This window comes from Solanum pennellii, chromosome 2, assembly GCF_001406875.1.
Source record: "Solanum pennellii chromosome 2, SPENNV200".
Classification (NCBI taxonomy): domain Eukaryota; kingdom Viridiplantae; phylum Streptophyta; class Magnoliopsida; order Solanales; family Solanaceae; genus Solanum; species Solanum pennellii.
In genome coordinates, this window is record NC_028638.1 from 44,554,027 (window position 1) to 44,577,749 (window position 23,723).

A 23,723-nucleotide genomic window follows, 5' to 3' on the forward strand; every position below is an offset into this window, starting at 1 on the left:
TAGACCTTATCTATGGATCCGGTTGGTCACCACGATCAAAACGGATCATTTTCAAGGTCAAACGAGCCCCAAAGCAGGTAAACGACCTATTTTATAGATCAGATGAGAGCAGAGCAGGTAAATCCCCCATTTCACCGATTTTCGTGTGCTATAATCCACTATATTTTTTAGTCATCAGCAATTCCGATATCATTTCGCTAAAAATTTACACGGACGTCTGTTAAGACCTTATCTATGGAGCCGAATGGTTAGCACGACCAAAACGGTCCATTTACAAGTTCAAACAAGCCCAGAGCATGTAAACCGCCCATTTTATCAATTTTCGTGTGCTATAGTCCACCATCTTGATTGGTCATTCGGAATTCCAAAATCACTTATGCCAAAAATTTATACGGACGTCTGTTAAGACCTTATTTATGGAGTCGGTCGGTCACCATGGTCAAAACTCTCCATTTAAGATGTGAGACGAGCCGAGAGCAGATTAGCCCCCTCTATTTTGCCATTTTTCATGTTCTATAGTCCACCATCTTTTTTGGTCATCCAGAATTTCGTGATCATTTTTGCCAAAAAATTACACAGATGTCCGTTAAGACCTAATCATGGAGCCGATTGGTTACTACGACAAAAACGACTAATTTTCAAGGTCAAACAAGCCCTAGTGTAGGTAACCCCCCCTATTTTATAGATTTTTATGTTCTATAGTCCACTATATTTTTTGGTCACCTGGATTCTGAAATTATTTTTGCCTATAATTTACATGGAAGTCCGTTAAGACCTTATCTATGGCGCTTGTTGGTCCTCAAGGTCAAAATGTCATATTTTCAAGGTCAAACGAGCAGGTAAACCATCAATTTTGCCGATTTTCGTGTGCTATAGTCCACCATTTTTTTTGGTCATCTAGAAATCTAAGATAATTTTGCCAAAAATTTAAACGGGCGTCTGTTAAGACCTTATATATGGATTCTATTGGTCACCAGGGTCAAAACCGTCCATTTTTAAGGTCAAATGAGCCTCAAAGTAGGTAATTTTTCTAATTTTCGTGTGCTATATATAATCCCCCATATTTTTTGGTCATCCAGAATTTCCATATCATTTTTGCCAATAATTTACTAGGATATCTGTTAAGACTTTATCTATGGAGTCGATTGGTCACAACGACATATTTTCAAGGTCAAACAAGCCGCAGAGATGGTTAATCCCCCATTTTGCTGATTTTTGTGTGCAATAATTCACCATTTTTTTTGGTCATCCGAAATTTTGAGATCATTTTTGCCAACAATATTTACCAATGTCCGTTAAGACCTTATCTATGGAGCCGGTTGGTCACCACGGCCAAAACGATCAATTTTCAAGGTCAAACGAGTCCCACATCAAGTAAACCCCCCCCCCAATTGTACCAATTTCCGTGTGTTATAGTCCATTCTATTTTTTGGTCATCTGGAATTTTGAGATTATTTTTACCAAAAATTTACATGGACGTCCGTTAAGATTTTATACATGGATCTAGTTGGTCATGAAGGACAAAATGACTCATTTTCAAGGTCAAACAAGCCCAAGAGCAGGTAAACTCCCAATTTTGCTGATTTTTGTGTGCTATATAGTCCAGCATTTTTTTTGGTCATACGAAATTCGGGATCATTTTTGCTAAAAATTTATACGAACGTTCGTTAAGACCTTATATATGGAGTCACTTGGTCACCACGGCAATATCGAACCATTTTAAAGGTCAAATGAGCCCCAGAGCAGGTCAACCCCCATTTTACTGATTTTTGTGCTATATAGTCCACCATCTTTTTTGGTCATTCATTTTTGCCAAAATTTACACGAAGTATCGTTAAGACCATATATATGGAGTCGGTTGGTCACTACGGTCAAAACGATCCATTTTCAAGGTCAAACAAGCTCTAGAGCAGCTAAACCATCCATTTTCTCCGAAATTTTTATATCAATTTTGCCAAAATATTACACGAAAGTTTGTTCAAACCTTAGATATGGAGTCTGTTGGTCACAATGATCAAGATGACCCATTTTCAATGTCAAACGAGCCCCAAGCAGGTAAATCCCCCATTTTGTCAATTTTCGTATGTTATAGTCCACCAACTTTTTTGTTCATCGCAAATTCCAAGATTATTTTTCCCAAACATTTACACTGACATCTTTTAAGACTTTATCTGTGGTCGATTGGTCATTACTGTCAAAACGATCCATTTTCAAGCTCAAACGAGCCAAGAGCAGGTAAACCCTTCATTTTTTCAATTTTTGTTGTGTTATATATAATCTACCATCTTTTTTGGTCATTAACAATTCCGAAATCATTTTTGCCAAAAATTTAGAGGAACGTGCCTTCAGACTTTATCTATGGAGCCAATGTGTCACCACATCTGAACGGTCCATTTTCAAGGTCAAACGAGCTCAGAGCAAGTAGACCCCCTATTTTGCCGATTTTTGTGTGCTATAGTCCACTATTTTTTGTTGTCTCTGGATTTCTGAGATCATTTATGCCAAATTTATACGGATATCTATTAAGACTTTATCTATGGAGTGAGTTGGTCACCACGACCAAAACGATCCATTTTGAAGGTCAAACGAGCCCAGAGCAAGTAAACCCACCATTTTGCCAATTTTCATGTGCTATAGTCCATAATCTTTTTTGGTCATCCATAATTTTGAGATCATTTTTGCAAAAATTTTACACGGACGACTGTTAAGAACTTATCGATGGAGCCGGTTGGTCACCACGGTCAAAACGACCCATTTTTAAGATCAAACGAGCCCAAAAGTAGGTAAATCCCCCATTTTTTTATTTTTGTGTGTTATAGTCAACCATTTTTTTTTATCACCCGTAATTCCGAGATTGTTTCTGCCAAAAATTTACACAGACTTTAGTTAAGACTTTATTTATGGAGTCAGTTGGTCACCATGACCTACCATTTTCAAGGTCAAACGAGTCCTAGAGCAGGTAAACCCCCTATTTGCTGATTTTCGTGTGCTGTAGTCCACCATATTTTTGGTCATCCAGAATTTTAAGAAATTTTTGCCAAAAATTTACACGGACGTCCGTTAAGACCTTATCTATGGAGTCAATTGGTCACCACGGCCAAAACGACCTTTTTCAAGGTTAAACGAGCCTTAGAGCAGGTAAACCCCTAATTTTTTGATGATTTTTCATGTGCTATATAGTCCACCTTTTTTTGGTCATCCGAAATTTTGAGATTATTTTTGCCAAAAATTTACACGGACGTCTTTTAAGACCTTTTCTATGAAGTCGATTGTCACCACTGTCAAAACGGTCAATTTTCAAGGTCAAGGAAGCCCAGAGCAAGTAAACACCCCATTTGTCTGATTTTCGTATGTTATAATCCACAATCTTTTTTAATCATCCAGAATTTGAGATCATATTTGCCAAAAATTTACACGAACATCCGTTAAGACGTTATATATAGAGTCGATTGGTCACCACAACCTAAACGACCCATTTTCAAGGTCAAACAAGCCCAGAGACTGTAAACCTCTCATATCCAATTCGTGTGATATAGTCCATCATCTCTTTTGGTCGTCCGGATTTCTGAGATAATTTTTGCTAAATTACACAAACGTCTGTTTACACCTTACATATGGAGCTGGTTGGTCACCACGACCAAAACGATCTATTTTTAATGTTAAGCGAACCCAGAGCATGTAAGTCCCCAATTCTGCCGATTTTTTATGTACTCCACTATCTTGTTTGATCATCCGGAATTCCAAGATCATTTTTGCCAAAATTTACATGGACGTTTGTTATGAACTTATCTATGGTGCCGGTTGATCACAACGGCTAAAACGATCCATTTTCAAGGTCAAACGAACCTAGAGAAGGTAAACTTCATATTTTACCAATTTTTGTGTGCTAGTTCTCCATCTTTTTTTTGTCACCCGAGATTTCGTGATCATTTTTGACAAAAATTTACACGTACATCCGTTAAAGACCTTATATATGGAGTCGGTTTGTCAATAAGGCTAAAACGATTCATATTCAAGGTCAAAATAGCCATGAGCAAAAACTCCATTTTGTCAATTTTCGTGTGCTATACACCATCTTTTTTAGTCATCCGGAATTCTGATATCATTTTTGCCAAAAATTTACACGGACGTCTGTTATGACCTTATCTGGAGTAGGTTGATCACCACGGCCAAAACGACCAGTTTCAAGGTCAAAAGAGCCAATAAAGGGTAAAGCCTTTATTTTATCGATTTTCGTGTGCTAACCATATTTTTTGGTCATCTGAAATTTCTGGATCAGTTTTGCCAAAAAATGTCGCAGATGTCTGTTAAGAACTTATATATGGAGCAAGTTGGTCACTACGGCCAATACGGTCCATTTTCAAGGTCAAACAAGCCCCAAAACACGTAAATCCTCCATTTTGCCTATTTTCGTATGCTATAGTCCACCATCATTTCTGGTCATTCAAAATTTCGAAATTATTTTTACCAAAAATTTATATTGACATCTATTAAGACTTTATTTATGGTGCCGGTTGGTCATCACGGTCAAAACGATCCATTTTGAAAGTCAAACGAGTCCAGAGCATGTAAACCCCCGAAATAGCCGATTATCGTGTGCTATAGTTCACCATTTTTTTAATCATCCAAAATTTTGAGATTATTTTTGCCAAAAATTACACAAACGTCTGTTAAGACTTTACCTATGGAGCCGATTGGTCTCCACGGCTAAAATGACCTATTTTCACGATAAAATGAGCCCTAGAGCAGGTAAATCCTCCATTTTGTCGATTTTCGTATGCTATTGTCCACCATCCTTTTTGGTCATTCAGAATTTCGAGATCATTTTTGCCAAAAATTTACATAGACGTCTTTTAAGACCTTATCTATGGATCCGGTTGGTCACCATAACCAAAACAATCCATTTTCAAGGTCAAACAAACCCTAACAGGTAAAACCCCTCCCTCTTCCCCCCCTCATTTTGTCGATTTTCGTGTGCTATAGTCCACCATCCTTTTTGGTCATTCGGAATTTTGAGATCATTTTTGCCAAAAATTTACACAGATGTCCGTTAAGACCTTATCTATGGAGCTGATTGGTCACCAATGCCAAAGCTGCCCATTTTCAAGGTCAATTGAGCCCCAGAGCAGGTGAATTCTCCATTTTTTTTATTTTCGTGTGTATAGTCTACCATCTTTTTTGGTCATTCCGAATTTTAAAATATTTTTTGCTAATATTTTACATGGACGGTTGTTAAAAGATTATCTATAGAGTCGATTGGTCACCACAACCAAAACTGTCCATTTTAAAGGATAAACGAGCCCAGAGCAGGTAAACCTTCATTTTGCCAATTTTCATGTGGTATTGTCCATCATATTTTTTAGTCATCCGGAATTTCGAGATCATTTTTGTCAAAAATTTACACAGACGTCTATTAAGACCTTATCTATGGATCTGGTTTTTTACCACGGCCAAAACGACGGTCAAACAAGCCTTAGAGCAGGTAAACCCCCTATTTTTCTTATGTTCGTGTGCTATAGTCCATCTTTTTAAGTCATCCAAAATTTCAAGATCATTTTTGCAAAAAATTTACACGGTCATCCGTAAAGACCATATTTATGCAGCCAGTTGGTCATCACGGCCAAAACGACTCATTTCAAGGTCAAACAAGCCCAAAGTAGGTAAACCCTTAATTTTGCCTATTTTCATGTGCTATAGTCCACCAATTTTTTGGTCATCCAGAATTGCGAGATCATTTTTGACAAAAACTCACGCGGACGTCCATTACGACCTTATATATGGAGTTGATTGGTCGCCATGGGCAAAATAACATTTCAAGGTCAACTAAGCCCTAGAGAAGGTAAACCCCTATTTTGCTAATTTTCGTGTGCTATGTCCACCAACTTTTTGGTCATCTAGAATTCCGGGATCATTTTTTGCCAAAAATTTACACAAACCATTAAGACCTTATCTATGAAGTCGGGTTCTCAACACTACTAAAATGACCCATTTTCAAGGTCAAACAGGCCCTGAACACGTAATCCTCATTTTGCTAGTTTTCGTGTGCAATAATCCACCACTTTTTCTGGTTATCCAAAATTCTGAGATAATTTTTGCCAAAAAATTACATTGACGTCCTTAAAGACCTTCTCTATGGATCTGGTTGGTCACGACGATCAAAACAACCCAATTTTAAGATCAAACGAGCCGAGAGCAGGTAAATGTCCCATTTTATCGATTTTTGTGTGCATAGTCTATCGTCTTTTTTGGTCATTCAGAATTTCGAGATCATTTTTGCCAAATATTTACACGGACGTCTATGAAGACCTTATCTATAATGTCGGTTGGTCCCCATGGTCAAAACGGATCATTTTTAAGGACAAACGAGCTCGGGACAGGTAAACCCCCTATTTTGCTAATTTTCGTGTACTATAGTCCACCATATTTTTTGGTCATTCAAAATTCTGAGATCATTTTTGCAAAAAATTACATATGTTTGTTAAGACCTTATTTATGGAGTCGATTGGTCACCAACGCCAACACTTCCCATTTTCAAGGTCTATGAGCCCCAGAGCAGGTAAATCCCCCATTTTATTGATTTTCGTCAGCTATAGTCCATCATCTTTTTTGGTCATCTGGAATTTCGAGATCATTTTTGCCAAAAGTTTTACACGGACGTTCGTTAAGATCTTATCTATGGAGCCGATTTATCAACATGGCCAAAACGTCCCATTTTCGAGGTCAAACGATACCCAAAGCAAGTAAAACCCCAATTTCGCGATTTTTGTTTGTTATAGTCCACCATCATTTTTGATCATCTGGAATCCAAAATCATGTTTTCCAAAAAATTACATGGACATCTGTTAAGACTTAAAAAATGGCTTATCAATGCGAAAATTGACATTAAAAATAGTGTGAGTATACGTGGTAGTTCTCTAGATTAATATAGAGGTCCTCCTGAAGTTTTCTCAAGAAAAAAAGTTGGGTGCCTCGAGGCGCCAGATCCATGTGCTAATTCAAACGAAAGATTGATGATTTTGCATAATTCCTAAAAATGGTCATATAAATGCGAAAATGGGCGTTAAAAAAATTGTGTGAGTATGTGTGGTGATTTTCTAACTCTATATAGAGGTCCCATGAAGTTTCATCAGAATTTTCTTTGGGTGCTCCGAGGCGCCAAGTCTGTGGGAGAATACACACAAAAGTTCGATTACTTTGTGTAATTTGTCAAAAGGGGGCTTGTAAATGCGGAAATGAATATTAAAAAATAGTGTCAGTATATGTGATGGTTCTTCAACTAACACATAGGTCCTCAATATGTTTTTTCAGAAGAAAATTTTGGGTGCTTCGAGGCGCCTGATGCTTAGGCTAATACACACAAAAATTAGTGTGAGTATATGTGGTGGTTTCCAATTCAATACGGAGGCCCTCGTGATTTTTCTTTTAAAATAATTTTTGTGCTCTGAGATGTCACACACATAGGTTAATACACACGAAAAATTTAAAAATTTGCGTAATTCATAACAAAGAATTTGAAATGCGAAAATGAGCGTTAAATATAGTGTGCGTATACGAGTTGGTTCCCCAACTCAATACAGAGGTCTTCATGAACTTTTTTCATAAAAAATTTTGATTTTCCAAAGCGCCTGATCTAGGGCTAATACACATGAAAAGTCAAAAAAATATGTGTATTTTCTAAAAAAAGGGTCTGTAAATGCGGAAAAGGGAGTCAAAGAAATGGTTTGAGTATACACTGTGATTCTTTAACTCCATAAAGAGGTTCTCATGAATATTTTTAAAGAAAATTTTTTGGGGTATCAATAGGCGCCAGTTTCATGGGTTAATACACACGAAAAATTGATAAATTTGCACAATTCATATAAAAAAAAGCTTGTAAATGTTGAAATGGGCATTAAAAATGGTGTAAATATACTTGGTGGTTCCCTAACTAAATAAGGAGGTCATCATGAAGCTTTTTTAAGAATTATTTTTTTGGGTGCTGCGAGACGCCATATCCATGAGCTCATACACTTGAAAAATCGATTACTTTGCGTAATTACTAAAAAGGAATCTTTAAATGAGAAAATGAACATTAAAAAAATATTGTGAGAATATGTGGTAGTTCCCAAACTTAATATGCAGGTTCTTATGAAGTTTTTTCAAAACTTTTTTTTGGGTACTCAGAGGCGCCTGATCAATGGGCATACATGAAAAGTTGATGAATTTGCGTAATTTCTTAAAGGCATGTAGAAGCGGAAATGAATATTAAAAATGGTATGAGTATTGGCATTGGTTCCCGACTCAATAAGGAGGTCCTCATGAAGTTTTTTCAGAATAATTTTTGCATGCTTCGAGGCGCTTAATTCATGGGCTAATACAAACTTATTTTTAATAAATTTGCGTAATCCCTAAAAAAGATCATGTAAATACAGCAATGGCGTTAAAAATGGTGTAAGTATACGAAGTAGTTTCCCAACTCAATACAGAGGTCCCCACAAAGTTTTATTAGGAATACTTTTTGGGCGCTTCGAGGCGCCAGATCCATGAGCTAATACATAAGAAAAATTGATTACTTTGTGTAATTCTTAAAAAATGATTGTAAATGCAAAATGGGAGTTAAAAAGTTTTTTCAGAAAAGACTTTTGTGTGCTCCGAGACCCTAGATGCATGACCTAATACACAAAAAATTGATAAATTTGTTGAATTTTTAAAAAGGCATGTAAATGTAGAAATGACGTTAAAAATGATATGAGTATCTGTGGTGGTTCCCCAATTTAATACATATGTCCTCACGAAGTTTTTTCAGAAATTCTTTTTGGGTGCTCTGAGGTGCCAAATTTATAGACTAATACACATAAAAATCAATGAATTTGCGTCATTTCTAAAAACAGGTCACTAAATGTGAAAATGAGCGTTAAAAATGATGTGAGTATATGTATTGGTTCCCCAACTAAAATAAAGGTCATCATGAAGTTTTAAGAAAATTATTTTTGGTGCTCTGAGGCACTAGATCAAAGGGCTAATACACACAAAAAATAGATAAATTTGCATAGTTACTAAAAGAGGGCATGTAAATATGTAGATAACTATTAAAAATAGTGTGAGCATATATGGTGGTTCCCTAATTCTATAAGGAGGTCCTTATGAATATTTTTCAGTGCGCCGAGGCGCCGGATCCAGTACCTGCGAAAAATTGATGAATTTGTATCATTTTATATAAAGGGTTTGTAAATACAAAAATGAACGTTAAAAATAGTTTGAGTATATGTGGTGGTTCCCCATCTCAATACAAAGGTTCTGATGAATTTTTTTAGAAAATATTTGGGTGCTCCCAGGCGCTAGAACCATGGGCTTTATTAACACACGAAAAATTAAAAAAATAGTAATTCTTAAAATAAGGGCCTGTAAATGCAGAGGTCCGTATGAAGTTTTGTTTAAAACAATGGGGCTTCTAGATTCCAAATCCATGGGCTAATACACATGAAAAAATCAATGAATTTGCGTATTTCCTAAAAAAAGGCATGTAAATGCAAAAATTATAGTTGAAAATGGTCTGAGTATATGTGATGGTTCAACAACTTAATACGGTGATTCGTATGAAGTTTATAAGAAAAAACTTTAAGGTGCTCGTAGGCTCTGGATCAATGGGTTAAAACACAAAAAAAATCATTAAATTTGCATAATTTCTAAAAAGAGCCTATAATGTGAAAATTGGTGATTCCCCAACACAATATTTAGGTCGTCATGAAGATTTTCAAAAAATATTTTTGAGTTCTTTGAGGCGCAAGATACATGGGCTAATACACATAAAAAAATTGAGCAATTTGCATAATTTGTGAAAAAGTCTTGTAAATACAAAATAGGCGTTAAAAAATGGTGTGGTGGTTCCCCAACTCAATTCGGGCCTCATGAAAAAATGACTAACTCGCGTAGTTCCTAAAAGCGGTCTGTAAATGTGAAAATGGGTGTTGAAAAATAATGTGGTATACTTGGTAGTTCCCCAACTCAATATGGAGTTTCTCGTAAGATAAGAGATGAGATATGAGATGAGATAAGAGATGAGATATGAGATGAGATATGAGATATGAGATGAGATAATGAGATGAGATATAAGATGAGATATGAGATAAGAGATGAGATATGAGATGAGATATGAGATGAGATATGAGATGAGATAAGAGATGAGATATGAGATGAGATGAGATATGAGATATGAGATATGAGATATGAGATGAGATATGAGATATGAGATGAGATATGAGATAAGAGATGAGATATGAGATGAGATAAGAGATGAGATATGAGATGAGATAAGAGATGAGATACGAGATGAGATAAGAGATGAGATATGAGATGAGATATGAGATATGAGAAGAGATGAGATATGAGATAAGAGATGAGATATGAGATGAGACATGAGATGAGACAAGAGATGAGATATGAGATGAGATACGAGATGAGATACGAGATGAGATATGAGATGAGATATGAGATGAGACATGAGATGAGACATGAGATGAGATATGAGATGAGATATGAGATGAGATATGAGATGGGATATGAGATGGGATATGAGATGAGATATGAGATGAGATAATGAGATGAGATATGAGATGAGATATGAGATGAGATAATGAGATGAGATATGAGATGAGATATGAGATATGAGATGAGATAATGAGATGAGATATGAGATGAGATATGAAATAAGATATGAGATAAGATATGAGATGATATATGAGATGAGATATGAGATGAGATATGAGATGAGATAAGAGATGAGATATGAGATGAGATATGAGATGAGATATGAGATGATATATTAGATTAGATAAGAGATGAGATATGAGATGAGATAAGAGATGAGATATGAGATGAGATATGAGATGAGATAAGAGATGAGATATGAGATGAGATAATGAGATGAGATATGAGATAAGAGATGAGATAAGAGATGAGATAAGAGATGAGATATGAGATGAGATAAGAGATGAGATATGAGATGAGATATGAGATGAGATAAGAGATGGTGGGATAAGAGATTAGATATGAGATGAGATATGAGATATGAGATAAGAGATGAGATATGAGATATGTATGAGATATGAGATGAGATAAGAGATGAGATAAGAGATGAGAGATGAGATGAGATATGAAATGAGAGAAGAGATGATATATGAGATGAGATAAGAGATAAGAGATTAGAGATGAGATATGAGATGAGAGATGGACATGAGATGATATATAAGATGAGAGGAGATGAGATGAGATAAGAGACGTGATGAGATATTACGAGATGAGATAAGATAAGAGATAAAAGATGAAAGATGAGATAAGAGATGAGATGAGATAAGAGATGAGAGAAGAGATATGAGATGAGATATGAGACTATATGAGATAAATGATATGAGATGAGATAAGAGATGAGAGACAAAATTGAGGTATGAGAGATAAAATTGAGGTATGAGAGAGATAAGAGATGAGATATAAGATCTCATATGAGAGAGATAAGATATGAGATGAGATATTATGATATATGAGATGTGATATGAGATAAGAGATGAGATATGAGATGTGATATGAGATATGAGATATGAGATGAGATATAAGATTTGATATATGAAATATGAAATAAGAGATGAGATAAAAAATATAAGATGAGAGATGAGGTATGAGGTATGACATTTTGAGATGACACTATGCGCTTGCTCGGTAATTAACTTTTTGGGTAATTATTTTAAGTAACTCAATCGAAATTGAGAAATTAACAATTTTAAAACTTAAAATCATTCTTTAAGGGGAAAGGAATATTGTAAGGAGGCATTGTTTGAGCGAAACGTCTCTAAGTAAATTTTATGAAAATATAAGTAATCGATTTAAAGTGGTTATCTTTGGGGAATCTGTTTAAAGAACAACATTAAAATTAAACAAACAAATGAACAAGTAATAACAAATACAAGATAATGAAGAGAAATTTGGCCCGAGTCTGGTTTTGTCCACCTGGGCCAGTACTTGGGCCTAATTTCATTTTGGGCTTTTGACTCATCTATATGTGGCCCAATTCTTCCTTTTGTACCTGTCCTAAACTAACACATAAATTTGATTTTTTAGTGGGCTAATCCTCTACCTGTCCTAGTCTAACAAATAATAATAAAAAGACAAAAGGTCTAAGGTCCAAAGTAACAAAATACAATTTCTGAAATTTTGGGGCTTTTTGGGCCCCATATATGGCTGATGTATATCGCTGTATTTTCAGCTCCGGACCTGTCCTAAACTAACACATCAATGTGAGTTTTTAGTGGGCTTTAGCCCAATCCTCCAACTGTCCTAGTCTAACAAATAATAATAAAAGACAAAGGGGCTTACGCCCAAAGTAACAAAATACAATTTCTGAAATTTTGGAGGCTTTTGGGCCCATTTATGCTAAAATACACAATATACGACTGATGTATGTCACTATATATCAGTGTATAATCGGCTCCCGACCTGTCCTAAACTAACACATAAATTTGATATTTTAGTGGGCTTTAGGCCCAATTCTCCACCTGTCCTAGTCTAACAAATAATAATAAAAAGACAAAGGAGCTTAGACCCAAAGTAACAAAATACAATTTCTGAAATTTTGGGGGCTTTCTGGGCCCATATACGGCTGATGCATATCTCTGTATATCAGTGTATTTTCGGCTCCCGGCCTGTCCTAAACTAACACATCAATGTGATTTTTTAGTGGGCTTTAGGCCCAATCCTCCAACTGTCCTAGTCTAACAAATAATAATAAAAAGACAAAGGGGCTTAGGCCCAAAGTAACAAAATACAATTTCTGAAATCTTGGGGGCTTTTTGGGCCCATTTAATGCTGCATTTATACACAATATATGGCTGATGTATATCGCTGTATATCAGTGTCTTTTCGGCTCCCGACCTGTCCTAAACTCACACATAAATTTGATTTTTTTAGTGGGCTTTAGGTCCAACCCTCCACCTGTCCTAGCTAACAAATATTAATAAAAAGACGAAGGGGCTTAGGCCCAAAGTAACAAAATACAAATGGGGGCTTTTTGGGCCCATTTATACAACTGATGTATATCTATATCAGTGTATCTTCGACTCCCGACCTGTGCAAGACAGTAGTGAAATCAATTTCATACCCTCTTTGTAGAGCATATAATAATACTGTTGTATTTTATCAATCAACCTAAGTGGATTAAAGAAAACGTACGACTCATATACCACACTTTAACAGTAAAGAAATAAAGTAAGCTTAGCATGATTCTTTACACATTAAGAATTGAAGAAATTATCCTAAAACACATTTAAAAAATGAAACAAGAGAGTACATACTAATTTAGACAATGCACAAAATCCACCTCAAAACAAACACCTTGTAACATAATAAACCCACTTTATACCCACACTAAGTCACAGTAATCGCCAAGAGAAAAGAAATATAGTTCTCCAACAAGGATTAATAGAAAGCAATGACAGGCAGAGACATGCTTCCTATGACTGAAAAACTACATCACTGAATTCAAAGGAGCACAAGTAAACAAAATCTTCCTTCTAACATACAGCAAATAGCGACTAGTAAGGGATAAATGGAAACTAAAGTTCACAAAGTTGAGAACGGTAGTAACTGAGGCCAAACGATAGTAGAGGAAGCTGAACATTTTAGTCATGAACCAAATCAGCATATAATATCAACAAAGTATGACACAAATCCATAATTTTCTAGACATGACCGGGAAAGGGACTTAATTGCTTGCAACTTCATAAAAAGGGAGTGAGGAGACAGCGACCTCTTCCACATGAGTTCCGACTCGAGCAGCAACCAAGAAATCCAAACAAAACCCAGACAAGGAACTTCCCGAAAATTTAGAGTTAGAGAACTTGTTCAAGAATCTCTCAAATGTCAAAGTGGCTAACCAAAAGAAACCTTTTTGTAAGCTATTCTTTTCATAAGCCAATTCCGCCCAACCCTAAGACCTGAGGAGAAGAGAGCTTAAATATGAGGAAATTAGGGTTGTTTTGGGGAGAAAACTTAGGGGCAAAATCGGATAGAGTTCCATTCCCAAATTCAAAAACTCTCTCCCAAGGACATTCAAACAAATGAGAAACTGAAGTGATGGCCACTCTTGATCACTCCCAGTAACATTTTTGTTCAAAAAAGTAAACTGACATTGAATGTTAGCGTCGACCAATAAGTACACCAAGAGGACAATCAGCAAACCTAACTAACATAAAAAGAACAAAGCCTTCCACAAATCTTTTAGTAACTCAGGCAACGAAACACGATTTTCCTGGTACTTCAAGCTAGATTCAAGAAATATCAGTTTCTTTTCTAAATAGGAAATTGCAGGCTATGCCACATATTCCAAAGACCTTTTGGTCCGTCACCGCTCAAAATTGATAAAGAAGTAAAATCTAGTCCAAACAATTGATACACCATCAGCAGGTTAGTAGTCAAGCACACGGTAGTAATGTTTAAGCAACTCTGACTAAAACCAGGATCTTTTTTGTCATTTTATACCTGTCAAAATAATACCCAAGCATAGCAAGTGTAGTGGATGGTTTCTGTGATTCCCAAATTACGCCATGTGGACTTAAGAAGCTCCAAAATTTCTTTAACTTCCTGCTTGGAAAAGATGAAGTTCATAATTGGTCATTCAAACCTATAAATTGATTTCCAAAGGAATGTACTCACATAACATCATCCATTGCTCAATTGTTCAGGATTTTACTATTATACACAGAGAACAGGTTATTTTGTTCATACAAAACAACTGGACCTCAATCCTAAGCAAGTAGGGCCTCGGCTATATGAATCCTACCTGATCATAATTCATACCGTTCCATTTTTAAGCTCCTTAAGCCCTATATTATTTATAATAATTAAATAATAATAATAATAATAGTAATAAGCTCCAGAAGTACTATATATTTTGAAATGCATATAAATCTCATATAAGACTAAAGGACTCCTACAAATCACAAGACCTAAATTACTACTAACATGACTAAAACATTGTCCCAACTATATAAACCTTTTCTATTGTGGCCTATCATTCGCTATGTCTACATGAATTCCAAGAGATTGTAGGTTTTTCAAGATTTCCATCCATGAGATTTTGCGGCTCATGCCTTTTTAACACCTTCACTCATCATGTCCCTCTATTACAAATTTAAGTACACAACATACCAAGACTGTAAATCCAGTGACCCTTAAGAATATAAGCTTCTTTTAAAAGAAAGGTGACATCCCAAGAGTGTTACTTTCCAGTGTAAGAAACAAGATGGTCATCTTGATCCTGGCACCACAAGGCATAGCAAGAATGGCAAGAATTAGAGAGAATGACATTCAAGTGGGTTTTACTGACCTCTGTGAGCTTTCCCTCATCTAAAACATCAAAAACATTGAGAAGTAGATTCTCGTATAATTTGACATTCCGGTGATAATTATCAGCCCGGTGACATACTTCACTAGTTAAGTCACCTCCAGCTGGCCTTCTGCCAGTGGCACAGCGATCTCTCTCAAAGATTTTAAACATTGTCCTTTGCATCTCTGCTGCAAGAGGAGGAAAAGAATGAAACAAAGAAATGATACTTTTTATGGCATATCATCTGGTATAGCATCAAAAAGAACCCTTTCTTTGTGATTATCAAAATGTCCGTGGATTGGGAAAAAAAGAAGATGAGATCGCATACAACAATGATGAAGAGCCAAACAAGCAAACAAGAACAAAAATCAATTGAACTAATTCCATGGGTCAATAAGATTCTTTTGAAAAGAAGTCCTTTTAGGAGAGTACACAAAAATAAATAAAAGTACAAGAAGATAAAACATGTCAATTTCCAAAAAATAGACACTTCCTTTTTTCAAACATGAAACCCCCCGAGGGGCCAGGGACAGACAATTCGCAACTCAACAGATAATGAACCTCCAATCTAAAAGATGAAAACCCTCTTAGCAACTCAACTTTAATTCTAAGCTATCCTAAGATTAGATATATGATAATCAAACTTCAAAACAGAACACTCAAGTAAATCAAAAATGTATATAATTTGTTTGAAAGAAGTGGAGTGCATTTGTAGTTTCGGCAATAAAATTAAGAAAATGAAATCCAACTAGGATCGCCGCAAATTTACATTCATTGGTATCGACGATTAAGCAAATTGGTAAATCATGATTCAATTTGCAATTCCCTAACAGAAAAGAATAATAGGTTAAATTATAATGTTGTTAGTTCGTTGTTTGTATAGATAGATGTTGTAGGGCCACGTGCTCTCTGTCGCTGTTGTATAGATGATAGAGGAACATGTGTTTCCTGGCTCTTCCTTTATATTATAGGTAAATAAAAGAGATCCCTAAACTTCATTAAAGCGGAAGTCATAAAAATGCAATTAACCCAAGTCATTTCGGTTTGATTGTTTTCTTTGTTTGTAAACTAAAAATTCAATTAGAAACTAACTAAACCAACTGAATGCATAATATTACTCACAGTCGGAGATGCAGTGTATGTTAAAGCATGTGCACCCACTGCCTTCAAATCCTTAGCCCCCCACACTCTGAGTTGAAGCTGAATAAAAGAGTACTGAAGTTCAACTTGAAAAAAATTGTGAAAGTTGAAGATTAATGAGTAGAGACCAGTATTTTCTTGAAATATGCAATCAGACCACTACTTTAAGTCTGAATATTGCATTTCACTATTTTCAAAGAAGTTAACATACTATAAAGTTCAGTAAGTATTTGGCTATTTGCAAGGATGCATGACCAAACTAGATTGCAGATACTTAAGTATTAGTAATAAATCAGAAATTTTTCTTCAACAAAAGTGGGACAGAGAGAAATGTACACACCTCAGATTCCTCTATCTTAGCTAAAGGAACCCTTCGCTCATGTGCTTTTATCCCAGATTCCCCAACCCTATAGCAGAATGATTTATAAGCCCCTCCTCCCAACATGTTTAACTGAACTGCCAGAAAAAGAATAATATGCAACAGAAATGTTAAATACATTTTAATATGAATTTAGTTTCATAAATAAACAACTTTGCAAAGCTTGTTACAACAATTACAAAGAAGAGGGGACGAAGAAATTGAATCATCATATTAAGTGGGAAAGACGTGAGCACTTGCTTCTCTCTTTTAGTTTCATAGATAAAAAAAGAAATGTTAAATACATTATCATATGAATTGAGTTTCATAAATAAACAACTTTGTGAAGCTTGTTTACAGCAATTTCAAAGAGGAGGGGAGGCAAAAAATTGAATCATCATATAAAGAGGGAAAGACAATACTTGTCTCTTTTCCACTTATATGACTTTTTGTCGGAAAACTCGGTACATGAAATACAACATAACAATTCCAGTGGGATCAACATTGTATCCATCCTTTTACCCACTTCTCCAATCATCGCATTAAGGAGACCAAGTCATGTCCTGACGTCCATGGCCTCCAGGAATCTGTCAGGTAAAAACCCAGTAAGCAGAAACTGTAAATTCCTAAATAACAGAGTTGATCTTCAATATCTCTCTTCCCTCTTTATCTTCTAACATTTCCCTTTGGGAAATTTATCCCTTTTTAGTAGCTATCACTTTTATGAATTAATGATGAATGTCTAGCACTAGGAACATTATTTACATTATATACTCACTACCAACTGGCAACTGGTGGAGACTAGCACCGTATACCAAACAAATAACCAACATAACAGCTCAAGGAAACTCTGTACTTTGATAATATTTGAACACCGCTTGGCATAACGCCTCAACCTTAACTAACAGAAAAAATTACTGCTTATTAAGTTATTTCATTTCCTAATTGATTTGCAATGAAACAGCAGGCAAGTTATCCCAACTTGTTGAGTTAATGGCAAGAAACTAATAAGATATCTATGCCATTAACTGGTGTGAATCGAACAACAGCAGCTAGAAGCAATCTGACATCTGACATAAGGTAACAAGGTCATTCATTTTCCTACCTCCATCTGGACACGCATTGTCTCCAACAAAATGACCAATACAGATAAATGTTGTGACTGGGTCATTGCATTGTCACTCTTACTACAGCCCAGCTTCATCATTAATCCAGATGTCTTCTCCTTCTTTATTTCCTTCGATGGTACAATGAGGCCTCCGTGCATCTAAAATGCATATTAAATGCGTTAAATTAATCGGATGGGAGATGTTACAAGTCAAGAAACAGAAAAGGCAGAAATACCTGAAGGTCCAGCAGCAGCAAGAAGGATCTCATATGCTGTTTCACGGAGATGATCATCCACGTAAAAGTATCTCCCATCCATCCACGTAAAAGCAAGAAAAGAATACATTTTGAAAGAAGATAATGGAATCTACAAGTGAAGTAGTGTAAACGATCAGGAATACTGGAATAGAATAACATACTTGTTCCAGTAATCAATCTGAAAGTTCCTATTACGTGCCAACACATGTACTCAAGGCTTCAAACATTGTATAAAATCAAAGAATTCAAACATCAAAATGCAAAAAAGAAGTATGGATTTAATATGAAGCTCCAAAACAAGCTCTTTCACTCCACCATAGGCTGTTTACAAAGTAAAGGTAAAATAAACTAGTTAAATGGATATGATGACCTCACTTCATTCAATTTCACATTTAACATTTATCGATATATTTCCCAAACAGACTTCAAACCAATAAGGTGCCAGAAATAACTGAGGATCAAATGACATCAACGTGTCACTGATTTTCGTGCACAAGCACAGAATTTAACTTATCATTTGGTTAGGGTTTATGAAAGATGAAATAAGCTTCAGAACAAATTGAATACTATTGCAACTAGGTAGGAGAGAAGTTATCACAGAAGAGTAATAAATACTTGAATGTTCGTTCAAGAAAACATTAGCGGGAACTCTTTATGCTTAAAAAGCACCAAATGAAAAAATTAGGGCTGTTAAAGATCACGAATAGAACTTGTATAACTTTTCTTTTTAACATAGTCAAGTGAAAAACTTATATAACTATGCAAGTTTTTCCTTTTATAAACATAATCAAGTGAATAGTGATTAGAGGAGAAAATGACAAAGATCAATAACAAAATAAAATAAAAATTTAAGCACTAAAGAGAGTTGCATCAAAATATCTGAGAATTAATAATCTGACAACTAGTTTTGTTTACGATAGTCATAGGTCAGAAAAACATTAAACATGCATCAAGATAGTGCTAACTCTTTCTAATCTACAAAAAGAAAAAAAAGCATAAAGGATTACAGTTTTACAAAATTAAATAATGTCTATCACAGCTGGAAGAAGTTAGAAAATCAAAAAAATCACGCAAGTATAGGTGGTTCCTTATGCTCCTGATAAAAAGGGGATGGATATTCTCCCAATATCAAGCTACTATAGAAGTATGCTACGTTCACGACCTTGGTGCAGCATTGCTTGAACTGCAATTAACATGGACGAGAACTGAAATCTATTTATCATTAGGATACAATGCTTCAGAGTATAGTGGTTAAATTCCCTTATTAAAAAAATCCATTTATCATTGAGTGAAAATTGCACAGAAACTAAAGCAGTTGTAAAATACATCTGCATCAATGTTGTTAATAGTTTCCTAGTCATGAGTCAGCACCCTAAGCACAAAGTAACCAGTAGTACAAATATAGAACCAGAGAGAAATCTCGAAGTACTCTTACCTTCCCGATCTTTTTTTCCCCAGAATGGTAACCATTACTCTCCCCATCTTTTATTTTTCTGGTTAACTAGTACTATAGATATAACACCTTAGAGTTAAAAGACAAGCAAATTACAACCTAATACTGCCAAAATGAAATGGTCACACTTATGATAGCAGAAGTTACAGGTCCACCATACACATATACACCTAAAATAAGTTGCTTACCAGTAGCAAATAACGGCAATCCAAGCACAAGATCAGCAGCAGCATTGGAACTCTTCTTGAAAACCTTCGACTGTCAAGTTCATCTAGATCATCATCGTCATCAAAATCCTCAATGTATTCAACTGTTAACTCTTGTTGTTGTGTGGAACTGAGATACTGAGATTTGGATAAACTAGACAGCTCTTCAAATGGGCAGTAACAATTGATCCTGACATTGAGAGTGTTTGCAAAATTGGTGATGTGGAAATAGGGACAGGCAATCTTCCTGGAGGCAAACCCGAGAGTTCAGGATTTCTAGCTAGAAAGCATTCATCATTTGAACTTGCATTACTCTTAATACCAAAAAGAAACCGTCAAGAATGAAAATAAACATTGATAATAGAACACACTAAACAAAGTTTTGTGACAGGTATTAAGTGCTGCACAACAAGACCGTATGAAATAATTCTAATACTGCAGTAGATAAACCTCTGGAACTGAAACATTCACAAATAGTAACTATTCAACAGAAATTGATGCATGTGAACATTCATAAAATAGTGACCATTGAACAGAAAATAATGTCTGTGCAAGTCTGAATTTACCATATGAGGGAACAGAGTGTTTTCGTGATAATCTCGAATAGCATCAGATAGAGTTCAAGAAGTTTGCCTACCCAAAAAAAGAAACAATCCTGACCTGATGATTGCAATCCATTTTAAAGCAAATATATAGAGGGTTTTTTTTGTGGTGGGATATTCCCTGCCTTTTCTTGCACAATTGAAGAAAAAATCAACCCTAAATTGATCGAGATCCACCTCATCCAAGGAAATTTAATAGCGTCCGCCGAGTTCTCCCTGCAAATACAGACAACAGATTCAATAAATTCTCTACCATGAAATCTCCTTAACACATCAAGAATCTTTCACCTTAAGATTTACTCCAAACCAACATCGAGATCTATTAATCAAAACAAGGAAAGAATCCACTGGATCTTAAAGATTACTTACTCCGCCATTGCAACTTCAACGTAAACCCACGTGCTTAACAACTCCCAAAAATAAGAACCCTAAACCCCCAAGTTCAGTTACCGAAGAAACAAATTCCAATCAGAGGAAAGATTAACCAAACAACCAAAAAAGCAGATGAATTTGTAATCTTCTTGTTCTTGGAGGCAAACAATCATCATTTGAACCTAACAAAAAGTGACCGTTCATTTTCATTTTCAACGGTCACTTTTGTATTGTTCAAATGATATATATATATATATATATATATATATGATATATTCATTTTCATTTTCATTTTCAATGGTCACCTTTTGTTAGGTTCAAATAATGTATATATATGATATTCATTTTCAATTTCAACGGTCACCTTTTGTTAGGTTCAAATGATGTATATATATGAAATTCATTTTCATTTTTAACAATCACCTTTTGTTAGGTTCAAATAATGTATATATATGATATTCATTTTCATTTTCAACGGTCACCTTTTGTTAGGTTCAAATGATGTATATATATGATATTCATTTTCATTTTCAACGATCACCTTTTGTTAGGTTCAAATAATGTATATATATAATATTCATTTTAATTTTCAACGGTCACCTTTTGTTAGGTTCAAATGATGTATATATATGATATTCATTTTCATTTNAGAGATGATATCAATTATTATTATTATTATAATAATAAGTTTAAATACAACTTTATTTTTTTGAATATATTATAATTTAAAAATTATTTATCGGTAATTTATTTTTTAAATAAGAACATTTGTTAGTGTTTTTTTAATTGATAATTTTTTTTAAAAAAATCTCCAAACTATTAAAATGATTATAGCTATCAATTTTGTTTTTTGGCAGTTTTATTCGATAAATTTTAACATAATTATTTATCAAATTAAAATTATGTTTTTCTTGAGATAGTTTTTTTTTTAAAAAAAATCTAACTGAAAAATTATCATTATTTTGATGAGACATGTGGCTTTATTTGCAAAATATGAATTTATAGTATATTAAATTTATCATTTTTAAGAGATGATAATTAGAAAATCTTTGTGTTGATAACATTTTTTTTTTACAAAATAGAGATTTGATATATTTAAGTCATTTTTATATAAAATTAAACTTTGAATAGATACGCAGCACCTTTGGCTTATAATTGAGTTTTAAGAGATTAAAATAGTTAAGTAATTGGGTGAGAGATTTTAAGAGATAATTTAGCTTATTTTTTTTCTTCTTCTTCTTTATCTCGGATACATGTTTTATTTTTAATTTATTCTGTATCATGGCATTTTTTAATTTATTTTCTAATCAATTAGTTAATTTTTTTTTTTTTTGGGTTTTGTTTTGGCCTTATTCTAAAACTACTAGTTGTCGTTGCTAAAAGTTATCTCTTAAATGTTTTTGTTAAAGTTCGATTTACAAATTTATATAATTTGAATTATAAAGTTTTTAAAAACAAAACATTTGATCTGTTATCTAAATTTTAGACTTGCAATTCAATATGAAAAAAAAAACTACAATTACACAAATTTAATTTAACCCATGTAGGAGATAATATAGTAAGTTAGGTAATTGGTAATTTGTTAGTATTTTTTATTACTAAGTTCAATTTTTTAAAAAACATATGTAAATTAGTAATATATAAATATGACGTGGTGTTTATGATAGTTGCATTTGGTAGATTTTGACATAATTATTTTTCAAATTTTAAAAATATATTTAAAATTTTAAAATATGGTATTTGGCAAGTTTAGAGTGTTTTATTTCACTTTTAATGAAGATGATTTCTAATTAGTTCTTTTGGATTTCTTAATTCCCACTAAATCTTCACAGTTTATCTTTTTAACCTCTAGAAAGATAACATAAAATCTTAAATAATTTTAACAAAAAGTTGAGAACATTTCATGGAAAAATAATTATCAAGCAAAATCATATTTGATAAATTTTGTATTATCTTAAACTATGAGCCTTGAACGCATACCTATAATTAAGGCGGGAGGGGGAGGGCCTCGAGGCATGCAGGGCGCGTTCCTCGAGGCAAAGGGCCTTGAGGCACGCAGGGTGCATGCCTCAGGGCAGGAAATAGAGGATCTTGAGGCATGCAGGGTGTGTGCCTCAAGGAAGGGGGCAGAGGGCCTCGAGACACGGAGGGTGTGTGCCTCGTGACGGGGTGCAGAGGGCCTCGACGCACTCAAGGCACGTGCCTCGAGGCAGGGCACGTGTCTCAGGCAGAGGGCGTGGTGCTTCGAGGCACGTAAGGCGCGTGTCTCGAGACTGGTGACGAAGGGTCTAGAGGTATGTAGGACGCGTGTCTCGAGGCGGGTGGCAGATGGCCTCGAGGCACGAAGAGGGCGTGTCTCGAGGCGGGTGACGGAGGGGCCTCAAGGCAAGCAAAGCGCGTGTCTCGGGGCAGAGGGCGAAGAGCCTCAAGAAACACAGGGCACGTGCCTCCTGGCGTGGGGAAGAGGGCCAAGAGGCACACAGGGCGTGTGCCTCGAGGCGAGGGGTGGAAAACCTCGAGGCAGGCACCTTGTGTGCCTCGGGGCGAGTGGTGAGGGCCTCGAGGCACGCAGGGCGCGTGTCTCGATGGGGTAGGCGGAGGGGCCTAAAGGCACGCAAGGCACGTGTCTTGAGGCGGAGGGCATAGGGGCCTCGAGACATAGAGGGCGAGTGTCTCAGGGCGGGGGCGGAGGGGCCTCGAGGCATGTAGGGCGCGTGTCTTGAGAAGGGGCCTCGAGGCATGCAAGACACGTGTATCGAAGTAGGGGGGAGGGGGGCGGAGGGGCCTCGAGTCACGTAGGGTGTGTGTCTCGATGCAGGGGGCGGAGAGGTGTCTCGAGGCGGGGGCGGGAGGGGCGGAGGTGCCTCGGGGCACG

At 35.5% G+C, this 23,723-nt stretch overlaps 1 protein-coding gene across 14 annotated transcripts; it reads right to left on the reverse strand.

Moving 5' to 3' along the window:
* Positions 1-12,550: 12,550 nt before the first annotated feature.
* LOC107009354 (protein unc-13 homolog) lies at positions 12,551-21,057 on the reverse strand. 14 transcript variants are annotated; one of them, XR_003576310.1, is made up of 10 exons: positions 20,846-21,057; positions 20,512-20,692; positions 19,857-20,121; positions 18,195-18,324; positions 17,956-18,117; positions 16,833-16,948; positions 16,475-16,552; positions 15,353-15,540; positions 14,506-14,607; positions 12,551-13,093 (listed from the first exon to the last, which is right to left on the reverse strand). XR_003576310.1 is itself a non-coding variant. In XM_015208674.2 (10 exons), exons 4-8 carry the CDS (start codon positions 18,270-18,272, stop codon positions 15,460-15,462), a joined length of 510 nt encoding a protein of 169 aa, XP_015064160.1. In that variant the 5' UTR covers positions 18,273-18,324; positions 19,857-20,064; positions 20,535-20,692; positions 20,846-21,057; the 3' UTR covers positions 12,551-13,093; positions 14,506-14,607; positions 15,353-15,459. The 14 variants fall into 14 exon arrangements, 5 of the variants coding, with proteins under 5 accessions (XP_015064160.1, XP_015064159.1, XP_027770072.1 ...); XR_003576309.1 differs by adding an exon at positions 17,273-17,437 and having other exon boundaries at positions 19,857-20,692; XM_015208674.2 differs by having other exon boundaries at positions 16,833-16,943; positions 19,857-20,064; positions 20,535-20,692.
* Positions 21,058-23,723: the final 2,666 nt, after the last annotated feature.